General features: G+C 47.1%; 1 protein-coding gene and 2 pseudogenes across 2 annotated transcripts in view; 1 reads left to right on the top strand and 2 right to left on the bottom strand.

Moving 5' to 3' along the window:
- Positions 1-6,071, bottom strand: part of SPMIP4 (sperm microtubule inner protein 4) — a 44,812-nt gene extending 38,741 nt beyond the window's left edge. The window contains exons 1-2 of one of the 2 annotated variants that reach the window (XM_009242938.3): positions 4,192-6,071; positions 3,403-3,560 (exon numbers count right to left, since the gene is read on the bottom strand). In XM_009242938.3, the coding sequence (XP_009241213.2) occupies positions 3,403-3,536 (134 nt within the window). In that variant the 5' untranslated portion in view covers positions 3,537-3,560; positions 4,192-6,071. The remainder of the gene's footprint in view (positions 1-3,402; positions 3,561-4,191) is intronic. The other variant, XM_054559366.1, reaches the window with a different exon arrangement.
- Positions 6,072-9,030: 2,959 nt separating this feature from the next.
- LOC100440580 (ubiquitin carboxyl-terminal hydrolase 22-like) lies at positions 9,031-19,445 on the top strand (annotated as a pseudogene).
- A 1,206-nt stretch (positions 19,446-20,651) lies between these two features.
- LOC100451725 (large ribosomal subunit protein eL8-like) overlaps positions 20,652-26,944 on the bottom strand; it is a 28,668-nt pseudogene continuing 22,375 nt past the window's right edge.

The following is a 26,944-nucleotide window of genomic DNA, read 5'->3' as shown; positions in this document are numbered from 1 at the left end:
TTGTATTGTTTTATTTTGCTGTTGAGATACCTTGTGATTCAAATTGGGAGCCATGGACCCTGCACCTGGTCTGAAGAAGTGAGCCTCAGCAATGATACAACAGAGTTACCACCAGTATCCTGTTAACACCGTACAGAGCCGTTCCATCACTAACATTGAGAGAAAAGAGACTCTTTTGTAAGCTGTCTGGCTGCTTTTTAAGAGGGGGTTAAGAGGAGGGGTTCTGAGAACACATGATCATCCTGGTTTTCTCAATCTGGTGATTGTGAAAGGAAAGAATTCACGTGAAATAAAAGGGAAAGCAAGTTGTAGTTATTAGGAGCCAGGAGCATGGTTGTACCTAGATAGAGCTTCAAATAATACCTTTTTGTAGTTTATAGTTGGCCATATATCATGTTGAATTTTATAGTCAGCTTACAAAAAATGTGCTTCTCTTAAATTTCATGCCAGTTAAAGGGTTTTGGAGCTGATCACTAACCAACTATAGGACCGTTTAGGTAGAGGGGATCAACATTTCAGTGAAAAGCCTTTGACAGTGCTTTTTGATGGTGCATTCAGATATGGGAGCCCTAAATTCTTGGATTCCTTTAGGCCAAATATAAAACCTCACATTGCTGTTTTTGAGCCAGGGACAACTGCCCATTCCCAGATCACACACAATCCACTAAGGATTTTATTTGACTCAAGGGAAGCTCTGCCTAATGTGATAGCCCTTGGAGTTGAACAAGAATTTAGGGCTGAAAACCACTCTTGTGAATCAGGTCAATGATAGAGGAGTAGGGGCAGCAAGGACTGACCCAGAAGTGACAAGAGCTCCTTTTCCTCCAATACAAGTGTTGAATATGATCTTTACATTTAAAAAAATTGGAGAAGACACATATTAAGATGTTAACACAGTGGTTATTATCTCTGGATAAAGGAAGTACAGAGGGTTTCTTTCCTGTGCTTCATTTTCATAATTTTTCTGTTGGAAAAATAAAGAATTTGTTTTCCTTACAAATTTCTAAGATTTCTACATTATGAGGAATGTGTGTTAGTTTTATAATTATGGAAAAATAATTCTTTTTCTTTATTAATATAAAGAGCATGTTTGTAAACTGGAGAAGATCTGTGGAAGTCTGATCAAGATGGTGAAAGGCTAAGTGCAAGAAGAAAAAGGAGATGAATCTGTGAGAACCAGTGTTTAGTCTGGCAAACAGAACTCTCACAGGGGCCAAGAGAATCTTCAGACCTTGAAGGGCTGCTAGCATGGGACAATGAATTACTATTTTGCATAGCTTCAGAGGGAAGAACCAGAATCAGCAGGCAGAAATTACAAGGGAAAAAATTGTTCTCATTAGAAAGAAAATGATCTGACAATCAGGAGCATTCAAAAATGGAATGGACTGCCTGGTGTGGAAGTGCTGTCCTTTTTGGAAGTGTTTAAACTGAGGCTGGGTGACTTCCTGTCTGGTTTCCTAAAGAATTCTTAAATGATTGGGAGGCTGAGGCGGATGGATCACGAGGTCAGGAGATCGAGACCATCCTGGCCAACATAGTGAAACCCCATTTCTATTAAAAATACAAAAAAATTAGCTGGGCGTGGTGGTGTGTGCCTGTAGTCCCAGCTACTCAGGAGGCTGAGGCAGGAGAATTGCTTGAACCCGGGAGGTGGAGGTTGCAGTGAGCTGAGATCATGCCACTGCACTCCAGCCTGGCAACAGAGTGAGACTCCATCTAAAAAAAAAAAACAAAAAAACAAAAAACACAAAACAAGTAGACAACCACTCAGGCTATTTTTTCACTGTCCAGGTGTTTTGAGGTGTTTTTTCTTTTCCTTTTCTCAAAATGATTCAAGTAAATACAATACAGGAAATGCTGACACTAAGATCTTGGCAAATTACTTGTGTGTATCTGTTATTTCATATGCAAAATGCAGATAACAGTAGTACTTATAGGGTTGTCATGAGGATTAAAAGAATTACTACATACAAAGCATTTGGTAGAGTGCTGACATATTTTAATCACTAGATATGTTAGGTGTAATTTTTTTCACTGTAATTTTTTTTAAAAACTTTTTTTCTAGGTTCAGGGGGATATATGCAGGTTCGTTATACAGGTAAATTGCATGTTGCAGCGGTTTGGTGTACAAATTATTCTGTCACCCAGGTGATAAGCATAGTACCCAAGAGGCAGTTTTCTGATCCTCGCCTTCCTCCCTCTCTCCACCCTCAAGTAGGCCTTGGTGTCTGTGGTTCCCTTCTTTGTCTCCATGTGTACTCAATGTTTAGCTCCCACTTATTAAGTGAGAATAGGTGATATTTGGTTTTCTGTTCCCGTGTTAGTTTGCTTTAGAATAATGGCCTCCAGCTCCATCTACGTTGCTGCAAAGGACATGATCTTGTTTTTTTATGGCTGCATAGTATTCCATGGTGTATATGTACCACGTTTTCTTTATCCAGTCAACCACTGATGGTCATTCAGGCTGATTCCATGTCTTTGCTATTGTGAACAGTGCTGTGATGAACATACGTGTGCATGTGTCTTTATGGTAGAACAACTTATATTCCTTTGATAGAACAACTTATAAGAACAACTTAGAATCCAATAATGGGATTGCTGGGTCAAATGGTAATTCTGTTTTGAGTTCTTTGAGAAATCACCAAACCACTTTCATAAATTAAATCATAATGTATAATTAATGTGTTACAGGGAATTTGGTGAAGCAAAAATTTACACAAGTATAAGCAGCAAATTCTGGGAGTATTTTTGGGCAGATGGTAGAAGGGCATGTTAGGGAACCAATACAGTACTATTTATAAAAGTCTTTGCTTACAACATATTAATTTCCCAATGAAGGAACGGACCATTCTAAAATTTTAGAATGTAGTGGATGAATTTGATGTGTGGCTTTTATAGTAGACAGCCAGTTACTTCTCGAGTTCCTTACAGACCCTTGAAGGTTCAGTTAATTGCCACGTTTTGCCTTCCCTGTGATATGATAAGCAGAAGAGCCCCGGCCCGGTGCAGTGGTCACGCCTGTAATCCCAGCACTTTGGGAGGCCGAGGTGGGTGGATCATTTGAGGTCAGGAGTTTGAGAACAGCCTGGCCAACATAGTGAAACACTGTCTCTACTAAAAATGCAAAAATATTAGCTGGGCATGGTGGCGCATGCCTGTAATCCCAGCTACTCTGGAGGGTGAGGCAGGAGAATCACCTGAACCTGGGAGACAGAGGTCCCAGTGAGCCGAGATCGCACCACTACACTCCAGCCTGGACGACAGAGCGAGACACCGTCTCAAAACCAAACAAACAAGAAACAGAAGAGCCCCAGAACAATAAATGTTTTTCCTCACATAATAAAATACACTAAGACATTAAAACTGCTTTTTCTTGTTTGCTGTTTCTAGTTTTTGTTTTACCTGTCCTCTGAGGCAGTTGGGCGAGTAACCGTTTGGAGGGGGGTGTGCAATTCATTAGAGTAAAAGGTGTTGGACAGTATGTCAGCTCCTTCAAGCTCCCTGCAACAGTAGGGCCTGCCGTGAATGACTTCCATGCTTCTTGGCTAAAAAGGCACAACCTGGAAAAGAAAAGGAGGGCACATTTGGCTTGTTGAGTCAAGGCAGGCAGAATACACATTTTATACTGCTAAATTGTTCAACCTGACGCTGCACAGAAGTCACAGGCTTCCCTCTGCGCTGAAAGCCGTCAAATCAGTAACAAATAGAGACCTAAATAAGTTCTATGGAAATAAATTTCAACTGAAACAAATTCACAAAGTGGACAGTGCCTCCAAGTAGTCAGCAGAATGACTATCCAGTAGGTTCGTACCAGTCCGCTACTTTGTGGCCATCAACTGACGTTCAATTCTTGCCTCAAATTTAACTATAACTATTCAAGAAAACTCAGTTGACTTTTAGCCTGTGGTCTTTCCGAAAATTAGAGACTCTTCATTCAACAAAATAAGCGCTGTCCTAAAGCCTTCGGGGATTCTGGACAAGAATCCCTTTGCAGATGGTGGAGTCAGTGGTGCAGCACGAACGGGACCCTAGAGGGGATTCCCGTTTCCACCTGCGTCAGGGAGAATCCCACCTCTCCCTCGGACTTGGGGGAAGGCCAGGAGGCGGCGCAGCTGGGACCAAGGGTGCCGGGGGCCGAGCCTCGCGGGCTGTCATCGCCCTGCAAGCGGTGCCTCGGGGGTCTGGACATACCTGGGACATGAGCCTGGGGGCGCTGCGGGACCGCGCCTCCCCTCCCCGCAGCTGGCGGCCTTCGCGGGCCGAGGAATTTTGAGGTCGTCCGCACCTGCAGCCAGGTGGAGCTGGCAGGCAGGGGCGGGGGCGGGGGCGGGAGAAGGACGGCCGGCAGGCCGGGGTGGGGTGGGGTGGGGTGGGGTGGGGTGGGGCTGGGGGCGCTTGTGACGGTGGCCGTGACCGCGGCATTAGGTGATGCGTCCTTGAGGGGCTGGGGGCTTCCGGGCGGCGAGCGGGGCGCAGTAGGAGGCTCTTAGAGACCTCGGAGGAAACCAGCCCAGCGCTACGGGACTGGCAAGAATACGAAGAGGCACCGAGAGTAAAGAGAGCGCTAGGCGCCGTGTCGGAGGCGAGAGGGGCTCTTCCGCCTTGCGGCCCCTGGCCCCGCCTCCCGGTCCCTTGCCCCGCCCCTCTCGGCTCACCGCCCTGCCTCCTGTCGGACCCCGCCTTGCCCCACCCGCGCCCCGCCCCCACGCGCCCTCTAGCGGCGGCGGCGATGGCGATATCAGTTTGTTTTTCCAGAGCTGCCAGGTCTGGAGCTGTCTCAGGGCCGGCCAGGGAGCTCTCTCATGTGGACTGGGCGGAGGAAGAGCTCCGGTCCAGTGGAGTCCCTGGTGAGGTCGGAGCATCCGACCTGTCCTCCCTCCCCAGGTCACCTCGCAAAAATTGGGAACAGTGTGGCCAGATAGAGGGTGGAGTCTGCAGGATTCTGAAACTGCAGCCCCTGGCATGGCGCCCTAACAGAGTCTCTGCTCCTTCCCTGGTGGGTGCGGACTTGGCAAAGTCCTTTACTTGCCTCGGCCCCAGGGCCTAGCTCCACCTTGATTACCCCAGTTTTCCCCAAAAGATACAAATGTGAGCCACGAATCTGCACCTACAGGGTCATGAGTGCCTGAATGGAATGTGGGGAGGTTAGGGTGTGTGTATGATATGTATGATATGGTTAGGCTTTGTGTCCCCACTCAAATCTCATCTTGAATTGTAATCCCCATAATCCCCACGTGTCAAAGGAGAGACCAGGTGGAAGTAATTGGATCATGGGGGCAGTTTTCCCCATGCTGTTCTCGTAATAGTGAGTGAATTCTCACGAGATCTGATGGTTTTATAAGAGGCTCTTCTCCCTTCTCTCAGCACTTCTCCTTCCTGCCGCCTTGTGAAGAAGGTAACTGCTTCTCTGTGGCCTTCTGCCATGATTGTAAGTTTCCTGAGGCCTCCGCAGCCATGTGAGATTGTGAGTCAACTAAACCTCTTTCGTTTATAAATTACCCAGCCTTGGGCAGTTCTTTATAGCTTTGTGAGAAAAGACTAATACAGTGTGGGAGGCTAGAAATGAGCCTGCAGGAACCAGAAGGTGAGGGTGAGAATGACCACCTCTGAGAAGAAGGGCGTTGAAACTGTGTGCCAAAGAGTTAAAGAAAACAGTCGTAGAAATTCTTGAGTTTACAGGATGGCAGATAAAAGAAACAAATTGCTGAAATGCTGAAATGCCTGGGCTTGTAGGTTAATAAAACTGGCTGAAATCCATTGGAACCTATAAGGCCAGCTAGAGTCTGCACAGATCCAGCTTGCTGACCTTACAGCTGAATTTCTACTGCATGTTTCATACTAACTCCTCACTGAATTTGCACGTGGAACCCTTAGGTAGCATGAAGAGATAAGGGCACATGCCCAAGGACTTTCCAGACTTCCTCTTTCCTTCCACCAAGCACCTGCTAATCCCGGAATCCACACTCAAAACCATTTCTAATAAAATAATTGTCCTAAAGCCAGCACAGGGAGACAGATTTAAGCTGGACTTCCTATTTCTTTGTTGGTTGACATGCAATAAAAGTTTTTATTTTATCAAAAACCCAGTGTTATAGTATTGACTTCTAGTGCTTCGGGCAGCGAGCCTCCTTTGCTTGGTAACAGTATGATGGTGCCTTCGCTATTCTCTGCCTACTTTACAACTTTCTACTAACCAACGAATGGGCATTCATTTTGTGCTGTGCCTTCTATGTGAGTGTTACCTGGAGTGGGGGAAGAAAGGTGTATTGAAGTAGGCACAGTGGTAATTTTGTAGTCTTGGTTTATTTCTTAGTTCCTGCACCTCTGCCAACCTTCCAGTAGTTACCACACACTAATCCTAGAGGAATAGATCCTGCTGGAGACAGAGTTGTGTATTAGGTGAAATATTAGGTGAAATTGGCTTTATCTTTGACATCTTTATTTTCCCTCCAATTTCTGGTAGTTCATTGTAAGCTTTTGCCCCTTTTCTGCTCCTGTGTGTTCAGGATCTCCCATTAAATTCCTTGTCTCCCCAGCCCATTTCATGTCCCCAGTCTTCCAGTACTTTCCATACTTCACCTTTTTCTCATCCTCAACCTTAGTCCTATTTTCCCATGGCTTGATTCTTCCTGGGAGGAATAACTGAGCATGATAGGTTTAATCAGAGGCATCTGATGAAGATGCATCACTAGCCATGTATGTACATGGATGGTGGTGACACTGGAGAAAGTGTGTCAACTCCAGGTTGAATGATCAGGATATGCCATGTGATAGCCTCCAGGTTCTAGGGGATTTGAAATTTTATTTTAGGTCAGATGAGTGTAAAAGGCAGATAAATGTAATTATTTTTATCTTTATCATTTTTCAAATAAAATTTACAGGCAAGAAAAATTCATTGTCAGATTGTTGTGAAACAATTGTTTTCTTTGAAAATGCTTCTCCATCTGAAATTCTCAGGTATATCAGGATTGGGTCTATTTGTTTGACCAACATTCTTCACTCTTAGCTTTTGTGATTTAACTCACTCCATCTCAGCCAGCAGGTGATGTGGATGTGACCTCAACAACACAAAGTAGCCTCCTACCCAAGGATGCTCAAGTGACTGACTTCTTAGGTATAACATGGCCAGGGGGTCAGTAGCCTCAGATTGCCTTCTTTTGACTTCTCACATGTTGATCTTGTCACCACCTCATTTTGCTAGTAATCCTTCAAGCAGGGAAGATGAAATTTGGCAATGAAAATAATATATGCTTAGAATACTGTGGGTTGATGACGTTTCCAAATCACAGTTAGACCTTTCACCTTCAGGTAAAGAATAAGTAGGAGGTAGATAATAACATAAAGCATGAATTACAGTCTATAACCTTTCTTTTAAGTCTGTTATAGAGACCAGTAAAATGAATGGAGACCAGTAACATGATTTTTTTTTTTCTTTTTGAAACAGAGTCTCTGTTGCCCAGGCTAGAGTACAATGGTGTGATTTCGGCTCACTGCAACCTCTGCCTCCCCGGTTCAAGAAATTCTCCTGCCTCAGAGCCTCCCAAGTAGTTGGGATTATGAGCGCTCGCAACCACGCCTGGCTAATTTTTTGTATTTTTAGTAGAGACGGGGTTTTGCCGTGTTGGCTAGGCTGGTCTCGGACTCCTGACCTTAGGTGATCCGTCTGCTTTGGCCTCCCAAAGTGCTGGGATTACAGGCGTGAGTCATGCGCCTGGCCCAATGAATATTTTTTACATGAAAAAACAATCTGGAGTCTGGTGCCTTGCTTAGAAGATGTGTTGGAAAGTGTCTCAGTAATGTTAAAATATGCATCTTTAAAAAGTGAAAAACTTAAAGCCTTGTTGATTTCAGTATATGTATCTTCTTAGTAGCATGACAATTAAAAGTATGTATATACTGCTGACTTTAAACTACAAATGAGTTAAATTACACTTTAATACTTTTTTTGTACTAAATAATTTAACCTAAGTTCAGTACTTTAAATTTTTCTCAAAAGATATTTTCTTTCTTTCATAGTTGTTTATTATAAAAATGCAATCAGCTTTTTTGTGTGTGTCATTTCAATTTTTTTCTTGAATAGAGTTATTTTTAAAGAGCATTGTAATCTCAACAGTCTTTATGGTTGTAGTCATGTCAACTATGATCAATTGAATAAGCCTAGAAATGTAATGTGCAGCACAAGGATTATAATATTCATAATATTGTATTGCATACTAAAATTTTTCTAAGAATGTAGATTTTAGATGTCCTCCTCCTCCAATAAAAAATTAACTGTGTGAAAAACAATAATATATTTTTTTTGCCTTGAGTAGCTAAGGAACTAGGTGGTCATTTAGTAGTGAACACTGAAGTGACATTGATGCACACATTTATAAAATGTGCTATTTAGTAAACAGTCACCAGTTACCTAGAATGCATCAGGGGTTGTCCTAGCACCTACAATCTATGGGGACATGGAGCCGTGGAGAGTCATAATCAGTGAGGTAAGTGCTTGACTGGGGCCAGCGATCTTGCTGTAGGGGTCCATGGTCACCTAACCAAAACTCTTATGCTTCTGATATCATTCCCTTGGAAATGTCTGAAAAGCAATGTAAAGTTCTCCTATTTAGAAACATGATCATCAGAACCCTTTAGTGAGGTGACCCGGCCATGTGCCCTTGGTTACATGCAATTGTTTGTCCTTGTGGCCTCCATGGCATCTTTCCATTTATCTTTCTTTGCATCTTCCTACATGGATATTCATTTTGTCCCATGAATTTGAGTTCCTTCTGGGTAGCATTTTTCTCTCTAATCTTAAACCTCTGCTCAGAAGACTCAGTGGTCAGTCTCTATTCCTCTGTCATGATTCAATGTCTTTGAACTATGACCTATATACAGACAGCCCTATGTGCTATCCCTACTGCCTGGTTGAGTGAAGTTATGTAGAATATGTGTTCCACATACGTATTAAGTTCCACTACTTAAGTTTCATCTTCACTTATCCACACACACAGATATGGATGAAACGTGTATTGGATAGAAAGGGTGGGCATGGCGCTTCCAGATGCAACTGACAGGAAGACATGCTGTGCCCCGGGGGCTCCAGCTGATGAGGACAGTCCGAGAGCATCCTGTGGTGTCACATTCTGCACTCAGGGCATGGTGATACCTAGTCAGGGAGGGAGGTTGTAGGGGCTTCCTTGGGTGTACCTGGCCCACCATATGTTCAGCTGTCTTACCAGAAAAATATTGACTCAATCATTCTCTATATGAAAAAGGTAATCAGTTACCCTACTCAGTCATTTGGGTATTATGTGGGCTTTCTTGGCAAGATTGAAGCTGTAGGGCTTCAATCTTACAAAGCATTACAAATCCAAGTGCTGTGATTTCTCATCATGTTAAAATAATGAGGAGACTCTCTGCTGAAATGAGGAGTGTCCTCACATGGCCTTTTTTTTTTTTTTTTGAGACGGAGTCTTGCTCTGTCACCAGGCTGGAGTGCAGTGGCGCGATCTTGGCTCACTGCAACCTCCGCCTCCCGGGTTCACACCATTCTCCTGCCTCAGCCTCCTGAGTAGCTGGGACTACAGACACATGTCACCATGCCCAGCTAATTTTTCTATTTTTAGTAGAGACGGGGTTTCACCGTGTTGGCCAGGTTGGTCTTGATCTCTTGACCTCATGATCCACCCGCCTTGGCCTCCCAAAGTGCTGGGATTACAGGCAAGAGCCACTGCACCTGGCCTCATGTGGCCTTTTAAAGCCCTGGGTTCCTCGGGTCTCTGCTGGGTGAATGCGCTCTTCCCTTGGAGAGTCCCCATCTTTGGAGTGCACAGACGTTAATCCCAGAGCCATGGTCTGTCCCCAGGTGATGACAACAGGAAGAAGGCCAACAACCCCAAACACTGCAGCTGCCTCATAGATCAGATCTTCACTGATGGGCTGCAGTTGGACATCACCTGCCAAGTCTGCCAGTAAGTGACAGGCCGTGTGCTTGGTGCCGTCAAAACCCACCGGGGCTGTGCTGACATCTCCCAGTCTCCAGAGCTGCCAGTCTCCAGAGCTGCCAGTCTCCAGAACTGTGTGTGCTCTGAGAGGTCTTTAAGGAGGCTACAAGAGAAATGGTTAACAGACGCCCTAAGAGCGAAGGTCATGGGGTAGAGGTGCCTTCCTCTTGGGGAGATCCTGGGGCAGGTGTCCCAGTGGGATGTGAGACCTCCATGTGGAGGTCTTGGCTGTTGTCCACAGCCAGTAGTATGTTCTTGGAAGCTTCCCCCACCATTTCTCTTCTTTTAGTCCTTGACCAGGAAACAAAAAAACCCCTCTTCAAGATGGGGTGGATCACGCATGGCAGATTATTTACATATGTGCTTTGAAGTGTGTTAGTTTTCATTATTTTATGGTTTCCTGTTCCATTTTCTCTATGTAGCGGCCCTAATTCTTTTGAGGTGTGGTCTTTGCTTATAGCTCCAAGCATTGAGTGCAGGAAGAATCTGCTGCTTTGTTAGATTAGAGGGACCCTCTCAACCAACCTCAGTACACGCTGCTGGGTTTTGTTTTTATTTTAAGGCATGGGGTTTTATGTTGCCCAGGCTGGCCTTGAACCCCTGGGCTCAAGCAATCCTCCCACCTCAGCCTCCCAAGTAGCTGGGACTGCAGGTGTGCGCCACGGTGCCTGGCTCTGTTCTTTACTCCAGTTGAAGTTTTAAAAACCCTGGACATGATCCACTAAAACGATTTCAGAACCCATAATGGATTGCCATCTGCAGTCTGCATAACACCAACGAAAAACGGGGAAGGCCACTGCTGGCTGTGTCACAGATGCAATTTTCTGTAAGGAGCATAGACCGTTAGGGGCCTTGGCTCTAAGCATTAGAAAGCGAGTTTGCTCTGAGCAGTTTGGACCTCCTCGCTGGCCCTCAACTACTGAATTCCATCAGCAGGAGATTGTCTCAGATTTAAATCCTGTATAAATATTGACAGCAAATTTCCCAGTCTGTGAGTTTTTGTTTTTAGTGTTGTCAAATAAATTTCTAGCAAGGAACTGGCCTTGTGAAATGCAGCATTAAATGTCCAGCTCGGGGCTGGGCGCGGTGGCTCATGCCTATAATCCCAGCTCTTTGAGAGGCTGAGGCAGGCGTATCACTTGAGGTCAGGAGTTCAAGACCAGCTTGGTCAACATGGCGAAACTCCGTCTTTACTAAAAATACAAAAAATTAGTTGGGCGTCGTGGCGGGCACCTGTAATCCCAGCTACTCGGGAGGCTGAGGCAGGAGAATCACTTGTACCCGGGAGGCGGAGGTTGCAGTGAGTCAAGATGGCACCACTGCACTCCAGCCTGGGTGATGGAGTGAGACTCTGTCAATTAAAAAAAAAAAGAGTCCAGCCTGGCTGGGGCACACTCTGTGAAGTGTGCAAGAGGTCTCCAGTGTCACCTAGATCGCAGGCCCCAGGTTCCAGATGCAGCTGAAATAGACCTGTGGATTCAGAGCCTCTGACGGGGTCCATGAGTTTATCCTCTTCCAAAGCCGCTTAGTGACTATGATGGTCTCCAGGCTGGGAAGCCCTTGCTTGAGGAGCAGCCCTTGGCTACAGGGTTCACACACACCCCTCCCCGGGGCCACCTTGGGAGCCAGGACAGGTCGGGTGTGAGCACTGCTGCTCCTGATCCGTCCCACCGTCCCAAGTGTCCCTGAGACAAAGGGTGCTGCGGGGAAAGGGTGTGGGCGCAGCCTCCTTCCCAGGATGCCTCTGGAGCTGGGAGGGCATCAGTCCTCATGGGCATTGTTCCCTCTCTTTGCTTCCAGCAGAGTCTCCACTACCATAGACCCCTTTTGGGACATCGGCTGGGATCTGCCCAGCTGTTCCACCCTGTTCTGGCCCCTGAGCCCAGGGAGCAAGGGCAGCATGGCGAACAAGGAAAGCCATGTGTCTGGGAACCACCACAATCATGGACTGCCTCAAAGATGAGAAGCCTGCCTGCACCCACATGGAAGGGGCATGTCTTCCTGGCGGGGAGGCTGTACTTGATCAGGACCAAAAGAGGGCTTTTCTTTCACATGCCAAGGACAGAGCCTGAGCAAAGATGCAGCATTAACCTGGGTTGGCTGCAGTCTCTCGTGCTAGTTTGTATTTTGTTTTGGCCGGTCACTCGATATTTCTGTTCCCCAGCTTTGCACAGTGCCGGGTGTAGGTGTCAGCAGCTGATACTCCAACCTCCTCATGTAAATGAATTGAGAGCCAGACTGGACGCTCCTTTAACCTTTGTAGTAAACACCGACCCTGGAGTGGGAGCTGAGAAATGTCCAGCTCTCTCCCTGTGGTCCACAGCCTTCTCTGCACCTGATTAAAACTTAGTTGAGATGTTCTGTGCTTAGGGCCATTTTCGAAATTGTTCACTTACTGCTTTAGTTGGGATAAGTAATAAGATTGAGGAAGTGTTTTTTTTAAAATGTATTTTAGGAGCTGTAGCATACAATTGTAGAAGGAGCAGAAAACCTCCCTAAACTTTGTCTAGTGTTTTATAGTCTTTGTTTTATTTGCATTAATTAAAAGCAATACAGAATAGTCCTTGTTGAGTGGAAGTATTCCTTAGAAGAGGTATAAGCTTTTGGTTTCTGTCTGGCTGCATAGTCAACAGGACCAAAGTTGCATGTTTATTTTATTTTTTGAGATAGGGTCTTGCTCTGTTGCACAGGCTGGAGTGCAGTGGCATGATCATAGCTCACTACAGCCTCAATCTCTTGGGCTCACACCACCCTCTTGCCTCAGCCTCCCCAGTAGTTGGGACTACAGGTGCGTGCACCAAGCCCAGCTAATTCTGTGATTTAAAAAAAGTTTTTTTTTTGGTCGAGACAGAGTCTTGCCACATTGCTCAGGCTGGTCTTGAACTCCTGAGCTCAAGTGATCCTTTCAACATGGCCTCCCAAATTGCTGGTACTACAGACATGAGCCACTGTGCCCTGCCAAAAGTTTGCATGTTTAGAATTTTGAAAGCATCAACTTTGTAACACTAAGTCCACATAATAAAACGGGGTATCACATTTTTAATTCAGAAACGATGGAAACCAGAACCTTCTTAAAGAAGGTCTTTGCAACTAAATTAAACTTAGTCATAAATTCCAATAAAATGAAAGTGTTGGCCAGGCGCGGTGGCTCGTGTCTGTAATCCCAGCACTTTGGGAGACCGAGGCAGGTGGATCACAAGGTCAGGAGTTTGAGACGAGCCTGGCCAATATGGCAAAACCCTGCCTCTACTAAAAATACAAAAAGTTAGCCAGGTGTGGTGGCAGGCACCTGTAATCCCAGATATTCAGGAGGCTGAGGCAGGACAATCACTTGAACCTGGGAGGCGGGGGTTGCAGTGAGCCAAGACTGTGTCATTGCATTCTAGCCTGGGCAACAGAGTAAGACTCCAAATCAAAAAAAAAAAAAAAAAAAAAGAAAGCATTGCTAAAACAGTAGGCCATGAGAGAGAAACCACACTTCAGAAACTACAATGTGTAGGGGAAGCCTGTGTTGTTAGGAGAGACCTGGCATGGTGCTGGCTCCTGGGAAGGTGGAGGAGAGGGAGAGTGCACCCTTCCCCACTTGGTATTGCAAGCGAAGGCTCCTTTTGAGTCCTGTGGAGAGCAGATCCCAAAGCTAGCAAGGAAACAGGCACCACTTTGCCCAGAGGTCTTCTCATCTTGCCCTAGGTGAGATGGCAGAATTTCCAAACCATAAACAAAGGCTTTCCATACATGGCTGTGAAAAGATTGAGATTTTTGCTAGTGTTTCAGCTTTAAAATTTTCAGCTTTAAAAATTGAATCATCTGTTCCGTGGGTTTTGTCGGTGGCAGCTGCCACCCGTGCCAGATGCACTTCTAACATAGCCCTCCTACCTCTTGCCTCTGCACCGTCAGGAAATTACCTTTCCCAGCCCTCTCGCCTCTCTACATTAAACTGTTCATGTTGAGATCATTGTAGATTCACATGTAGTTGTAAGAAGCAATCTGCTACCCCTTGCCCCGGTTCCCCAATAATGACATCCTGCAGTGCTGTGGTGCGGCGCCCTAGCTGGGATACAGAGACGTTCATGCGGAAAGTACCCAGCATCTTCATTTCCTCCTCCCTCACCACTCGCTCTGTAACCCCAGCCACCGGGGACTCCTTCTCCATTTCCATAAACCTGACATTTCCAGAATGTCATGTCAACTGAATCATACAACAGGGAACCCTTTGGGATTGGCTTTTCTTGCTCATCATAACTCTCTGGGGATGCATCCGGGGGCGGCTGGGGTCAGCCGTTCCTTCCTTTTCGCTGCTGACTTGTGTTCCGTGGTACAGATGTTCCACAATTTCTTTATTCATCCATGGGAAGAAATTGTTTCCAGTTTTGTGATTATTATGAGTAACACTGTGGTACACATTTGTGGACAGTTTTTGTGTGAACATTAGTTTTCATTTTTCTGGTTCAAATTGGACTGCTGGGTCATATGGTACTTAGAAAATTATCACTTTCCTAGGTCTTTTCTTGAAACAAAATATCTAAGATAAATATTCTTTAAAGAGATAGGCAGCAAAGGTGGAAAACATTTTCTCTTTTTTTTCGTTGTGAAATTGTAACCATTCATAGTTGTATGTGGGTGTTTTTGGTAGGAAAATCAACCCATTGAAAGAGAGAAAATACCCCTTTTCTCTCTTTTTCCTGTCTCTTACATCTCCCTTACCACTCCTGTCTTTTTAAAACACCTTGTAGATTCACCAGACCAGAGTACTTGGGTAGCAGTGTCAAGATCAAGCACAGTGATTGCCATAAGTAACAGGAGTCCACGAATCAGCTCACCATGAAGAAACTGCCCATTGTAGCCTGTTCCTATCTCAAAATAGTTGGCTTTCCAGAAAGCCAACTCTAGTGGCAGACTCGGTTTTTAACTCACAGTACAACTTGCAGCCTCTTGGTTTGGTGTGCAGAGTTTTTTTTTTTTTTGAGACACAGTCTCACTCTGTCACCCAGGCTGGAGTACAGTGGCACAATCCGGCTTACTGCCTCCTGGGTTCAAGCGATTTTTCTGCCTCACCCTCCTGAGTAGCTGGAATTGCAGACATGCATCACCACGCCCGGCAAATTTTTGTATTATTAGAGACGGGGTTTCGCCATGTTGGCCGGGCTGGTCTTGAACTCCTGACTTCTGGTGACCTGCCCGCCTCGCCCTCCCAAAGTGCTGGGATTACAGGCGTGAGCCACCACGCCTGGCCAACATTTTTTGTAATTGCGGCAAGTCAGCAAGAACACAGAGGAAACGAGGGTGTGAGTGACTTGTCCTTCTGTCTGTGCTGTGGTAAACAAAAGCAGTGGCCTCACAGTGAAAGTAGGATGTGAGCTACTCTTCTAGGGGAGGGGAGTGGTTGTGAGAGAGTGGTTGTGTTTTTATTACTTCTACCCAAATTCCTCCAGCTACTCCCTCCTCAGGTTTTCTGTTGTTCTTTTACTTCAGAACAAAGGCCCTCAGCATTCGGATCCAGTACAGGAGTTGGCAAGCTCTTTCTCTAAAGGCCCAGATAGTGAAGGTGCCAGGCTCCACGGGCCACATGCGATCATACAGTCTCTGTTGCATGTTCTTCTTTCATTTTACAACTCTTTAAATGTGGAAAGCACCCATTCCTAGCTCACTGGCTGGAATGCGTGACTCCCGATCTAGGCAAAAGACTGTCTTCTGTCTGGTGAAAGAAACAAGTTGTTCATTTATTCTGCCACGGGTCATGGGTCTTTGTTTGGTTGCCTATGCTTTGCTGGGTTTGCTGTGAGATTACTTTTTGTATCCTTGGTGTTATCATGGAACAATCCCATCATTTGAAGACTTGACTGGAACCCTGTAAATGAGGACTTGTATGGATTACCATTTGTTATTGAATCTGTAATTCCAGGTGTAGCTAAAAGGCAATTCAGTAAAATACAATGAGATACACAGACACGTTATCGGAGGAAGCCCCTGAAGCCTCCAGTGACATTTCTGGTCTTCTTTTCTCTTCTGTCTGCCTTTTTCCTGTTTCTGCAGTGATTTGAACACTCAGCCAAGCTGTGGCAGAAGATCACCACGTACATGTTCCTTCCCCTGGAGCTGGACATGACCCCTTTCACGGCCTCCAGGTAGGCGGGAGTGTTGGCCTGTTCTGCGTCCAGAGGGACTGTGATCAGGACAGGAACCCAGCTCGGAGCTCCTGTGATAAGATGACTGTTGTTATTAAAATAAACCCCACCTTCCAAAAACCTATTTATCCTAATCTTAAGATAAGACACGTTTTAATGAGTTTTTTTTTCCAGATACACTGTTTTTGCTTTGAATGTTTCTCTAACAATTTTGGATCCACTTTCAAACCGGCAAAGTCATCAAGGTGGGATCACAGCGAGAAGGCAGAGGTTTAATTGGTGGAACAGGTGTTGAAGTACAGACAGACATTGTTGCTTTTGCAGTTGTAGATTGCGTTTTCCTTTTCAAATATGTAATATCTTGGGGCCCTTGGAATTTAAGCCTCCAAAATACCACACTGTTTACTAATGTGTGAGACACATATGAGTTTCCTATGGATCTGTGACAAACAACCAAAAACTTGGAAGCTTAGAACCACAGAAATTAATTTTCTCACAGTTCTAGAGGTCGGGAATCTGAAATCAAGGGGTTGGCAGGGCCCCACTTCCTACAAAGGGTCTAGGGGAATTCCATTCCTCACAGCCTCCAGCTGCCGGTGTTTCCATATGTTCCTTCTGTGGCCGTGTCCCTTCTCTGGCTTCCTGGTCACACGGCCGGCTCCCCTGAGTGTGTGTCCAATCTCCCTCTGCTTCTCTGTCAGAAACAGTGGTCATTGGATTTGGGGCCCAGGCAGATCATTCCAGGAGTGTCTCATCTCAATATCCTTACCTTGATTCCATCTGCAAATACCGTTTTCACAAATGAGGTCCCAGTCTCAGGTTCTGAGGGTTGAGACGCGGATGTTATGATTTGGAGGATGTTATTTTTTAGAGGGCCACCGTCCCAGTGCCAGCACTGTGAAAAGCATGTTGCCTTTTGTTAGTTATCAGCCTCTTCCTGGTGTCCTTTCTCATGGCTGTCCCACCCATCTTGTGGCACACAGATGTGCTCTTGAATAAAACAAGATCACCAGAGTCAGAGCTCCGTGTTGTCAGCCTGACCACGATGTCACATACTGAGGGAGGTGACTGTACTGTTGCTAAGGCCAGGGTCTCAAAGATCTTGTGTTTTTGGCCAACCACAGCCATGGGAAAACACAGAAATAACGCATGGGACTTCCTATTCCCAGCACCCGCGTCTCCCCCATCTCACCGGGAGAGGTGCCGGTCATGAAATAATGAGCAGCAATCTTTGCCCCTTTTGAGGAAGCAGCTGTCTAGGTTGTGGAATGGATTTGACTTACCCTTTTCAAATGAACCCTTTACATGTAGGAGGAAGAGTGCCCTTTACCATCTCTGTGTCACAAACCAAACTCACATTTGTCCCAGATCCAATTCCCATCACCAGGCCCATTCAAGACCCAAGTTGGAAGGGCCAGGGGCCAGGCCAGGTGACCCTGGGACCCAGGTGTGCTCTGCCTTGGTATCCTCACAAAACATGGGGTGATTTCTACCTGAAACATAAAGTGTGCCCCAGTGCAGTGTCTGCATGGTCAGGCCTGGATAAGCGTTGGTATCATGAGAGCCCTGTGTCTCTGTGTCTGATGATTTTAAATGATGCTGAATTCTGCTGTTGTTTGTTATAGCAAAGAGAGCAGGATGAATGGACAGTCCCAGCAGCCCATGGACAGTCTCAATAACAACAAGTAAGTGGTGCTCAGCGGTGCAGGTGTCAGGGGCCTCTGGCTGAAATCCAAGGGTGGGCTCCTGTCTGCCCTGCAGGATGCCCAGCAGAGCTCCTGCCACTGACCAGCTTCCCGCCTGGCTGCCCGCGGCTCTGCTAGGAGAGGCTGCTCCATGCCGCGCCACAGTTGCTCCCTCCTGTTGGAGGAGCCCATCTCAACTCCTGGCTTCTGGGAGAAGGGAGGTTCCATCTGGAAAGCTCAGTGTCCATTCTTCTTGCCTTGGGGTTGTAGAAAGAATGAAAGGCCGGGGTATTCCATGATCCCCGCTGCTGACTGCAGTCACCACTTCCACTAGCTGTGGTTCCAGGAAGCAGCTGGACCTGGGTGAGAGTCAAGCGGGGTAACCAGGCTCTCCTTGTCCCTGTAGCCTCCTGTGCATCAGCCTGAGTCCCTGGGGATCAACAGCCAGGCCCACAGGCCTCCCCTTCCCTGCCCGGGCTGCCTGGTTTCTGACAGTGATGAGTGACAGCATTGAGTCAGCTGCGCTCTCCCTCTCCTTTTCTCCTGCACTAGGTATTCCTTATTTGCTGTCATTAACCATCAAGGGACCTTGGAGAGTGGTCACCACACCAGCTTTATCCCGCAGCACAAAGACCAGTGGTTCAAGTGTGATGATGCGGTTATCACCAAGGCCAGCATCAAGGACGTGCTGGACAGTGAAGAGTGCGTCCCGTGGGGTGGGAGGAGGGCCCTGGGGCAGGGGAGGCCCCGCTGTGGCAGTGCTGCTTCCTCTCCAGTATAGCTGAGACCAACTGACATCTGAGCCTAGAACCGCTTGAAGGTGTTGACCTTCATTTGCCGAAGTAATGAGGGCCTGCTCTGGATATTTGCCGAAGTAGTGAGGGCCTGCTCTGGATAGGATGCCAGCCCCGACGAGCTCACAGGAGGGAGAGAAGGTGCCTGACTGAAGGCCCTCTCTGGAGGTGTTCCCTTAATGCAGAGAACATCTGAGCAGTTGTTTTTTTCACCGCATGACCTGAACACATCAGTTCTTTATCAGCTCCTCTCTTCTTTCCCAGTTTCATTCATTCATGGCACAGAAACCTGTTGACCCTCCATGGATCAAGGGGACCCCAGCTGTCAGGAACTCCCTGAGGCCTTTGCACTTCACATTCTGAGCAACACGGACGCCCCCTTGAGAGGTTTTATTTGGAAGGCTTTGTGGGATGCTGGATAGCCTTCAGGGTGGCAAGGTGGATCTGGGCTAGACCCCCATGATCCTTGAAAACAGTGGGCCCCACACAAGGGCGGGGCTGTCATGGGTGGGAGAGAGGCTGTGTGAGGCTGGGTGAGGCAATGGGTGACCTTGTGGCAGGTGGGAGTGTTGGTCAAGCTGCGGTGATGGGCAGAGCCAGTGCCACCAGCCAGCTACACACTCGCTCCTCCTTGGAGACTGAAAAGCCAAAACCTTCCAGCCGTGAAATCAGGCCTGGCAGACCTGTGCAGAGCACAGAGCATGCGTGCTCTTGTGTAGGGCAGGTTGTTCTGGCTTTCCCGTCTTAGGAGTTAGATGCGAGCATCCTCCCTCTCTCTGCCTCTGCAGGTACTTGCTGTTCTATCACAGTTCCTGGAATAGAATAGATTTATCTGCAGCTGGCCAGAAAAAATGAAAGCAATGCATTGGCAAGCCTCACAAAGTGATACCCCCCATCCACCCCCCGCCTCCCCGGCCTGGTGACACTATCTCCCATGCAGATGTGGCCCCTCTGCACCTGGGACCTGTGGGGTCAGGATAGACCACACGGATGGGGAGGCTCCAGGAACTGTGCTGAAGATGGATCAGGTGACGGTTGTGCTCTGGGTGGGAGGAGCAACGTGCACCCATCACCAGGACATCTCCTGTGCTCCTCATAAGGGCCGGCGGGGGAGGGGGGTAGCGGGCGACGGGGGCTTCACAGCATGGAATGACCTCTGCCTGGCATTCCCTAGCACTCAGTACAGAAAGATCCCTGTCTGCTGTAAGATTATGGGTTCTTTAAGTAGTAAGTCGAAGACACACAGATGGTGTGTGGGACAGAGGACCTTGCAGACACCTTTCTGTTCATGAGTTTTAGTGTTAAATACGGAGAGTATGGAACTCTTCGCCTCGTCTTTCTCAGCAGCTGTGAAGCAGCCCCTAGAGCTTTGGAACTGAGGACACTATGTTGGGTTTCCAAGTGTGTCTGCTCTGCAGATAACTTAGCATCAAGCTGCATGTGGAAGCATCTCACAGGTTTCTAGAAACAGGCATTTTCTTTCTTTCTTTTTTATTTTTCGAGATGGAGTTTCATTCTTGTTGCCCAGGCTGGAGTGCAGTGGCACGATCTCGGCTCAGTGTAACCTCTGCCTCCTGGGTTCAAGTGATTCTCTCCTGCCTCAGCCTCCCGAGTAGCTGGGATTACAGGTGCCCACCACCACGCCTGGCCAATTTTTGTATTTTTAGTAGAGATGGAATTTCACCATGTTGGCCAGGCTGGTCTCGAGCTCCTGACCTCAGGTGATCTGTCCACCCCGGCCTCCCAAAGTGCTGGGATTACAAGTGTGAGCCACCCCGCCCCGCCTAAAAAGGCATTTTCTTATGGCTCCCCCTTTCCTCTCATTTTCCACAAAGGTGAACTTCATAAATGTAACACTAGTGAAGTGAGTGAATTACTGTTTATACTGAAATTTAGATAGCTTCTCCTTTAGTCTTGAGAGTGAGTCTTGCTTTTTAATCGGTGCTGCTTATGCTGCCCCTGCCCTGTGCACCTGGCTTCCCTCTGGACAGCTTGGTGTCTGCTGGTGGCTGGCAGTGGGCGCAGTGCAGGAGTCGAGCTGCAGCTCACAACATGTTTCTGTCATCTCAGTCTGGAGTAAATGCAGCATTGCTGGTGTCTGATCGTTCCTTCTCTCGTATTTTCCTTCTCAGCTTTCTGTCCCATTGCCTGGCTGCTGCTGCCTGGTGGCCAGTGTGTTGGTTGCAAAGCTGGAGTGGCCTCGGGTAGAGCCTGCGACTTGTGGTGTCTGCCTCGGCTGAACATTTGGTGTACTTTCAGGCATAGTGGGGGTAAAATGACATCATGACCAAACTTGTCGCAGAGCCGAAAGAGGAAGTAGAAGGATGTGCGTTGTTCCTTGTAAGATATCTTGCATGTATCTATGTATTCAAACTCAAACATGATGGTGTGTCCATTTGTCCACTGTGAAATTACAAACTAGGGACAAGGGGGAGGAAAAATACTTAATATAATTTATGAAACAACCATGTCTCAAGCTGTGCTTGTCCTGGGAGCCCTGTCTGCATCTGAACCGAGGGCTCTTCAGTCCTGCCAAGAATAGGATCCCCTGTCTCGGGGGTGGGCAGATGTTTTCATAGACAGCCAGGTAGTGAACACTGCCAGCTCTGTGGGCTATATGGTCTCTGCCATAAATTACAGAAGTGTGGCTGTGTCTGGTACAACTCTTAGACACAGAGATCTGAATTGCATATAATGTTCGGTGTCAAGAAACTTAGATTTTTGTTTAACTATTTAACAATGTGAAAACTATTCTTAGCTCACAGGCCACAGGGATGCTGGTGGGGACCACATCCAGCTCTTTAGCTGGTTAGGCTGGGGAGGGGGCAGTGACAGTGGCAGCTGAGTAGCTACTCACTGCTCAGCAGAGAAAACATCAGAGCACAGGAAGCGGCGATCATACCCGGCAGAAACATCATGTCCGGCAGAAGCCTTAGAGTACTCATGTGCTCAGTTCATTTTCTGTTGTTTTTCTGCATTTAAAGAATTCAAGAGGAAGCATGCTTTATAATAAGAATTATCAGAGAAATAGGGATGGGCCCAGATTTTCAGAAGTGGCCCCAAATGACCAAGTTCTGCTGTTTGTGTGACAGTACTATAAAGATCTCTTTTGGGGACAAGAGCTCTCTTTTAATCAGGAACAAATCTAATGAAAAAGAGAGTTGACTGAAGTTGGCCTGCAGGATTGCAAGCCGCGTAGCGCCTTTCTTGAAGGCTTGCCACCTCAGGGCACCCCGGTTTACTGGGGTGTCCTCTGAAGAGTGTGGAAGGCAGGTGTGAGGGCCTTGGGCCTTTCTGGTAGCTGCTATGGTTTGGTCAAACCTTGCCTCCCCACGTCCCCCTGGGCCCCTTCCTGTCTCCATTTGGATTCAGGGGTGGCTGTTGCTCTGAGAACATTGGAACTGGGAAGAGAGATGGAGCCACATGCATTCCTGGTGGGCATTATTCTAAACTTTTGTATCCAAGTTAATCTCCTATTCACTGTGACATTGCCGTTTTGGGGTTCAGGAAATCTCTCCTTTTAGCTCCCGATCTGGCTATGAAATTCAGGAAACCTGTTCTCCCGTTGCCTAGTAATCACCTCCTGTAGGCGTAAATTGTGACAAAGTGCATCTGACCACTTAGGGACTCCCTGGTGACCCCCCCAACACACTCCCACCAGCGTATTAAAGATCGCCTGCATGTCTGAGATGCTGGCTGTCCTTTCAGTGCTTCACAGGAAGTCAAATTGGCTTTCCCGCTTCAGATGCCTGAAGGGAATGCTTTGAGGCGGGTGATGTGTTGGGAGTGTGGGTGGCCTCCTTCCAGCCCCGGGGCCCTCCATGGGGCACTGGAACCTTCCTGGACGTTCCCTCTTGTGCCAGCACCACTGCAACATATAGACCCGAGAGCTGTTGTATTTTGGCTTGGTGTGTATGCTTTTCATTGTGTAAAATTGCTGTTCTTTTGACAGTTTGACTGTTTTGTTTGCTGTAAGTTTGAAAATAAAAATTAAGAAAAATATTCCAATGACCGAGCTGTGGTTGGAGACTTTATTTACCAAGATGTTTGCCCCTTCCTTTCCCCTCTCATTTTCAGGAGCTGTTTGACTCCTCCTCCCCAGTGGCTTGCAGTCTTTCCTATGTCATAATTAAGCTACACTTTGTTCTGAAAACTGGCTGCTTCTCCTTTTATTGACACAAGCAGTCAAAGAGAGGGTGGCAGGAGGGAGAAGAGCCAGGGCAGACTGGCCTGGATGGGGGCGTCCCTGGTCTGAGTCAGTGGCCAGAGCTGCAGCCTCGATTTGTGCCCAAAGACTTGTTTGGGTGTCGAGAAGGCCATACACTCACATTTCTTCCCTTTCTGTGACTGGCCTGCTGCTGGCTGACCCTTGTCCTTTTTTTCATGGGCAGGTGATGACATCCAGGATTCAGGACAGCCATGGACCTTCAGACTTGGGTGTGCATGAAAGCCACCGAGGCCCTTGATGTGCAGGAATCCTTGCCAGGCTTGGATTGCAAGACCTGGGCTGTGGTATAGCAAAGTGCATTTTGTAGCAAGCTCCCTGCATGATTGGAGAGTAGCAAATGGAAAGAAATACTATAGTCAGTGGAGAGAAAATGTGCACAGCTATTTAAGTGCATGGTTCTGTGACAGGTCACGAGGCCGTGGTGGATGTCTATGAAGTGCTCTCCCACCTGCCCGCACACACTTCCCCTGCCCTCAGAGAGTCAGGACTCTCCTGCTTGGCCTCATCTTCAGTTAGCCTCTGAGAGTTAAATAGCTCTCCCTCTCCATGTTCAGGTGCCTCTGTTGCAAACCTGTATGGCAAGTTATTTGACTTCCTTTACATGGAAACACTAAGGGCACCAGAGAATGTCCCAGGTCCCAGACTTAATGCTTTTTCCATGTTAAATACAACCATTTTTTGTGTGCCCTCTGGGGAGGCTTCACTCTACCTGGGTCCTAAGACCTGCAAACCAGTGAAGCTCCATTTCTCCAGGACAGGAATAGGAAAACTTTGTGACTGAAATATTAGGTGCAATACAGGCCAGGCTAGGGGAGGACAAGGCTTCTGTCCTAGGAGGGCTGATGACATGGGCCCCTGGAGCTGAGCTGCTGGGCTGGGGAGGGCCAGTCAGTCTCCCTCGCAGATGGGCCCAATGCCAGGGGATGCCCTTGAGGACCCTTGCTCCAGTTTGGCTGAGTAAAAAAGAAACAGATATGGTCAGCATCTTCACTGAGCCCATCGGATCCCCTCAGGGATGAGTCCCACAGGCCTGGGCCTCTGTAGTCCTCGGGGTCCCTGTGTGGCCCCCTCGTCTGAGACTGAGGATGCCCCTGCAGGCTGCTGATCGCAGAGGGAGTGCTGTGTGCAGCCTGGGGTAGGGGAGCTTTTTGGGGTGGGGGAGCCTCAAGTCACTCCTGGTTTGGCAGCCCTGATTCATAACTCAGATGGGAGAGGCCTTCACTGTCACCCAGCCCACTTGCCACCTCACATGGGGGCCTGTCTCCACAGTGGGTGAAAAGGTCCTGGGCACAGGGCCCCCTCTGCCCTCCAGGACGTCCACTCCATGCCAGGGCTGGACCCATCCCACACCTGGCTAAACTCTTGTTTCTGGCTCTGGGCCAGGGGATCTCCCCATGCCCTCTGCCTGTATTCTCTCTGGGCCAGGAACTCTGATTCTCTTGTCTCCCTGGCTTGTTGTCTTGACACCCTTGGAGGGGCACTCAGGAGTGAGGGGTCCCTGCTGCTCTCTAAGGAGGTGTGGGTGGGGCCTTCCACAGATGGGTCCAACTGCCCCAGTGCCCTTTAGGGTCCTTCAAGGGGAAGAGGGGGACAAAGTGGAAAGTGGAGAAGGGGTGTTGGGGAGGGTCCAGCCCACAGCCTCCCCAACCTCGTCTGCCCAGCATGTCCAGCACACGTGTGCTCAGCACCTGCCCTGAGGACCGGCAGACCCATGTGACTTTCTTAGAGGAGGAAGAGGAAGTGCAGAAGGAAGCTCCAGGTAATGTCACTGGTGGAGGGTGTACAGTTTCTTGGCGTCTTGAACAAAGAATTGGACAAAATGCACAAACAAAGCAAGGAAGGCATGAAGGGATTTATTGAAAATGAAAGTACACTCTACAGTCTGGGCAAGGGCCCAAGCATGGGGGCTCAAGAGCCCCATTACAGAATTTTTGGGAGTTTAAATATCCTTTAGAGGATTCTGTTGGTTACTTGGTGTATGCTTTATGTAAATGGAGAGGATGAATTAAAGTTACAAAGTCATTTACTTGGTGTATGCCCTATGCAGAGGATACTTGCTGTCATAGCTGAAGTGTGAATCGGCCTCATTTTCCCTGCCTCCAGACCCTACTTTCCTGCTTCATTTTCCCCCTGAAAGATGTGATTCCCATAAATCTTTATGGGAGACAGAAGGACCAATGGTCTTTCTTCTGTAACTGCTTCATGCTGGCTTGGGACCTAGTCCCTACATACTGGGGATCACAGAAATCTCGCCCTGCTCTGCCTAGTGGAGGCGGAGTAGCTTCTTGATGGCCAGGGGTGGTGTCTTCACCTGGAACAGGCTGGAACCTTTGTTGCATGACTATCTGAAGCTTGATGGTCTCTAGGTGAGAGGAAATGATTTGGTTAAAAGATTTAATGGGAACTTCAGGAGGTGGATATCAATGTTGTCAGGAATGTTTGTTATAGAGATTTGCAGGAGAAAAAACAAAACCTGGTCTGTTCTAGAATCTATGTGTTTCCTTAAACTCTTAGCACAGATAACTCCCTTTCGGCTTGTTTTGGTCTGCTGGGGCCTAGTGCATGAGCTTAGTCCAAAACAATGGCCTCCTAGAATTTTGTTTAAAAATATTCCCCCTTTTTGGTCACGTTCACACTTAGGTGAGGGTGTCACCAAAACTTAGGGCCTTAGCACCACTCTGTTACCATCATTTTGGGTTTCCATCTCAGCACGTCATTGATAGGTTGTGATGTCCTCAAAGTTGCACATTTCTTTCAGCTCTTGTCATTCTGGTTGAAGGGAGACCATGTGATGTTCTAGAGATGGCTGCATGCAAGCATTTAAAACCTTCGAGAGAATACAGTGCACCAGGGAGACTATTCTTATGACTATTGGGAGGATAATACAAAGAGTTTGGAATATGTTCCTTACCCAAGGTCCCCATAAGTCAAACATCCTAAAATCAAATAGAGCAAAGAATGAGCTAGATAAAGAGTCTACTCACTTAACAAGTAGTCTCTTTGTTAATCCCCTACCACTGAATTTCTATAATTTTCACCTGATGTATTTTTCCATAGGCCACAAGTGCCAGCAGTGGCACAGATACTTCTTGTTCAGCCAATTCTATTATAACTTTCACAAGAGAATTTAAAGTTTCTTGTGTCCTTTATGGTATAATTTGCTATAGAGTCTATCACGAGGGATACATTTCTAATCATTGCTTTTTTTACTTTAAACCATGGAAAAAGGGCCTAACAAATGATGCCCTTCTAGAAGAGTGAAGACCTCCTGGCGGCGTTCTTTTTAACCCATGATGTGGGTTAAAAGGAACGAACCAATATTTTGTTCATAACTGATTACGAGGCAATGTATGTACCATTAAAGTTTTGTACCTACATTGGGTCTTCATCTTTTATCTATCAAAGTATAAGTTTATCCATGTATAAGGCTGGCTGTAAACTTCTTCACAAATAAAAGTATACCCCATAAGTGCACATAACAGACTGACCCCCTTTCCACTTCTATTGTTTATAGAGGCATTAGCAAGAAAAAATATTCAAAGATTAGAGTTTCATGATAATAGAAGTCTTAATCTGTGAACGTGGAAAAAGCTGTTCACATCAAGATGCCATCTTCTTCTGGGGAGAAACTTTCCTGGTTAGTTTTACCTTAAGGATTTCAATGGGTGTACAGTTCCAAGAGTGATGAGGGACCCTTCTCTGTTGTGAGATTATGAACCCAAAGTTCAAGGTCCTGAAGTTTTGTAATAGTGTGGATGGCAAGGACAGTTTTTCTTTGACTTTCTCAGAAGATCCAAACCATAAAAAGTTTTCTTTACCTAGTGAAACTACTCTGTAGCATAATAATCTACTGTGATAACGTCAGCCCTCTGGCATGGGAAAGCTTTTTTTTTTTTTTGGAAACAGAGTCTTGCTGTGTCACCCAGGCTGGAATGCAATGGTATGATCTCGGCTCACTGCAACCTCTGCCTCCTAGGTTCAAGTGATTCTCCTGCCTCATCCTTCTGAGTAGCTGGGATTACAGGCACCCGCCACTATGGCTGGCTAACTTTTTGTATTTTTAGTAGAGGCAGGATTTCGCCATTTTGGCCAGGCTGGTCTTGAACTCCTGACCTCAGGTGATCCA

The sequence above is a fragment of the Pongo abelii genome, chromosome 6 (assembly GCF_028885655.2).
Source record: "Pongo abelii isolate AG06213 chromosome 6, NHGRI_mPonAbe1-v2.0_pri, whole genome shotgun sequence".
NCBI lineage: Eukaryota > Metazoa > Chordata > Mammalia > Primates > Hominidae > Pongo > Pongo abelii.
The sequence above is the reverse complement of the archived record's forward strand: the minus strand, read 5'-3'. Positions and strand labels throughout refer to the sequence as shown.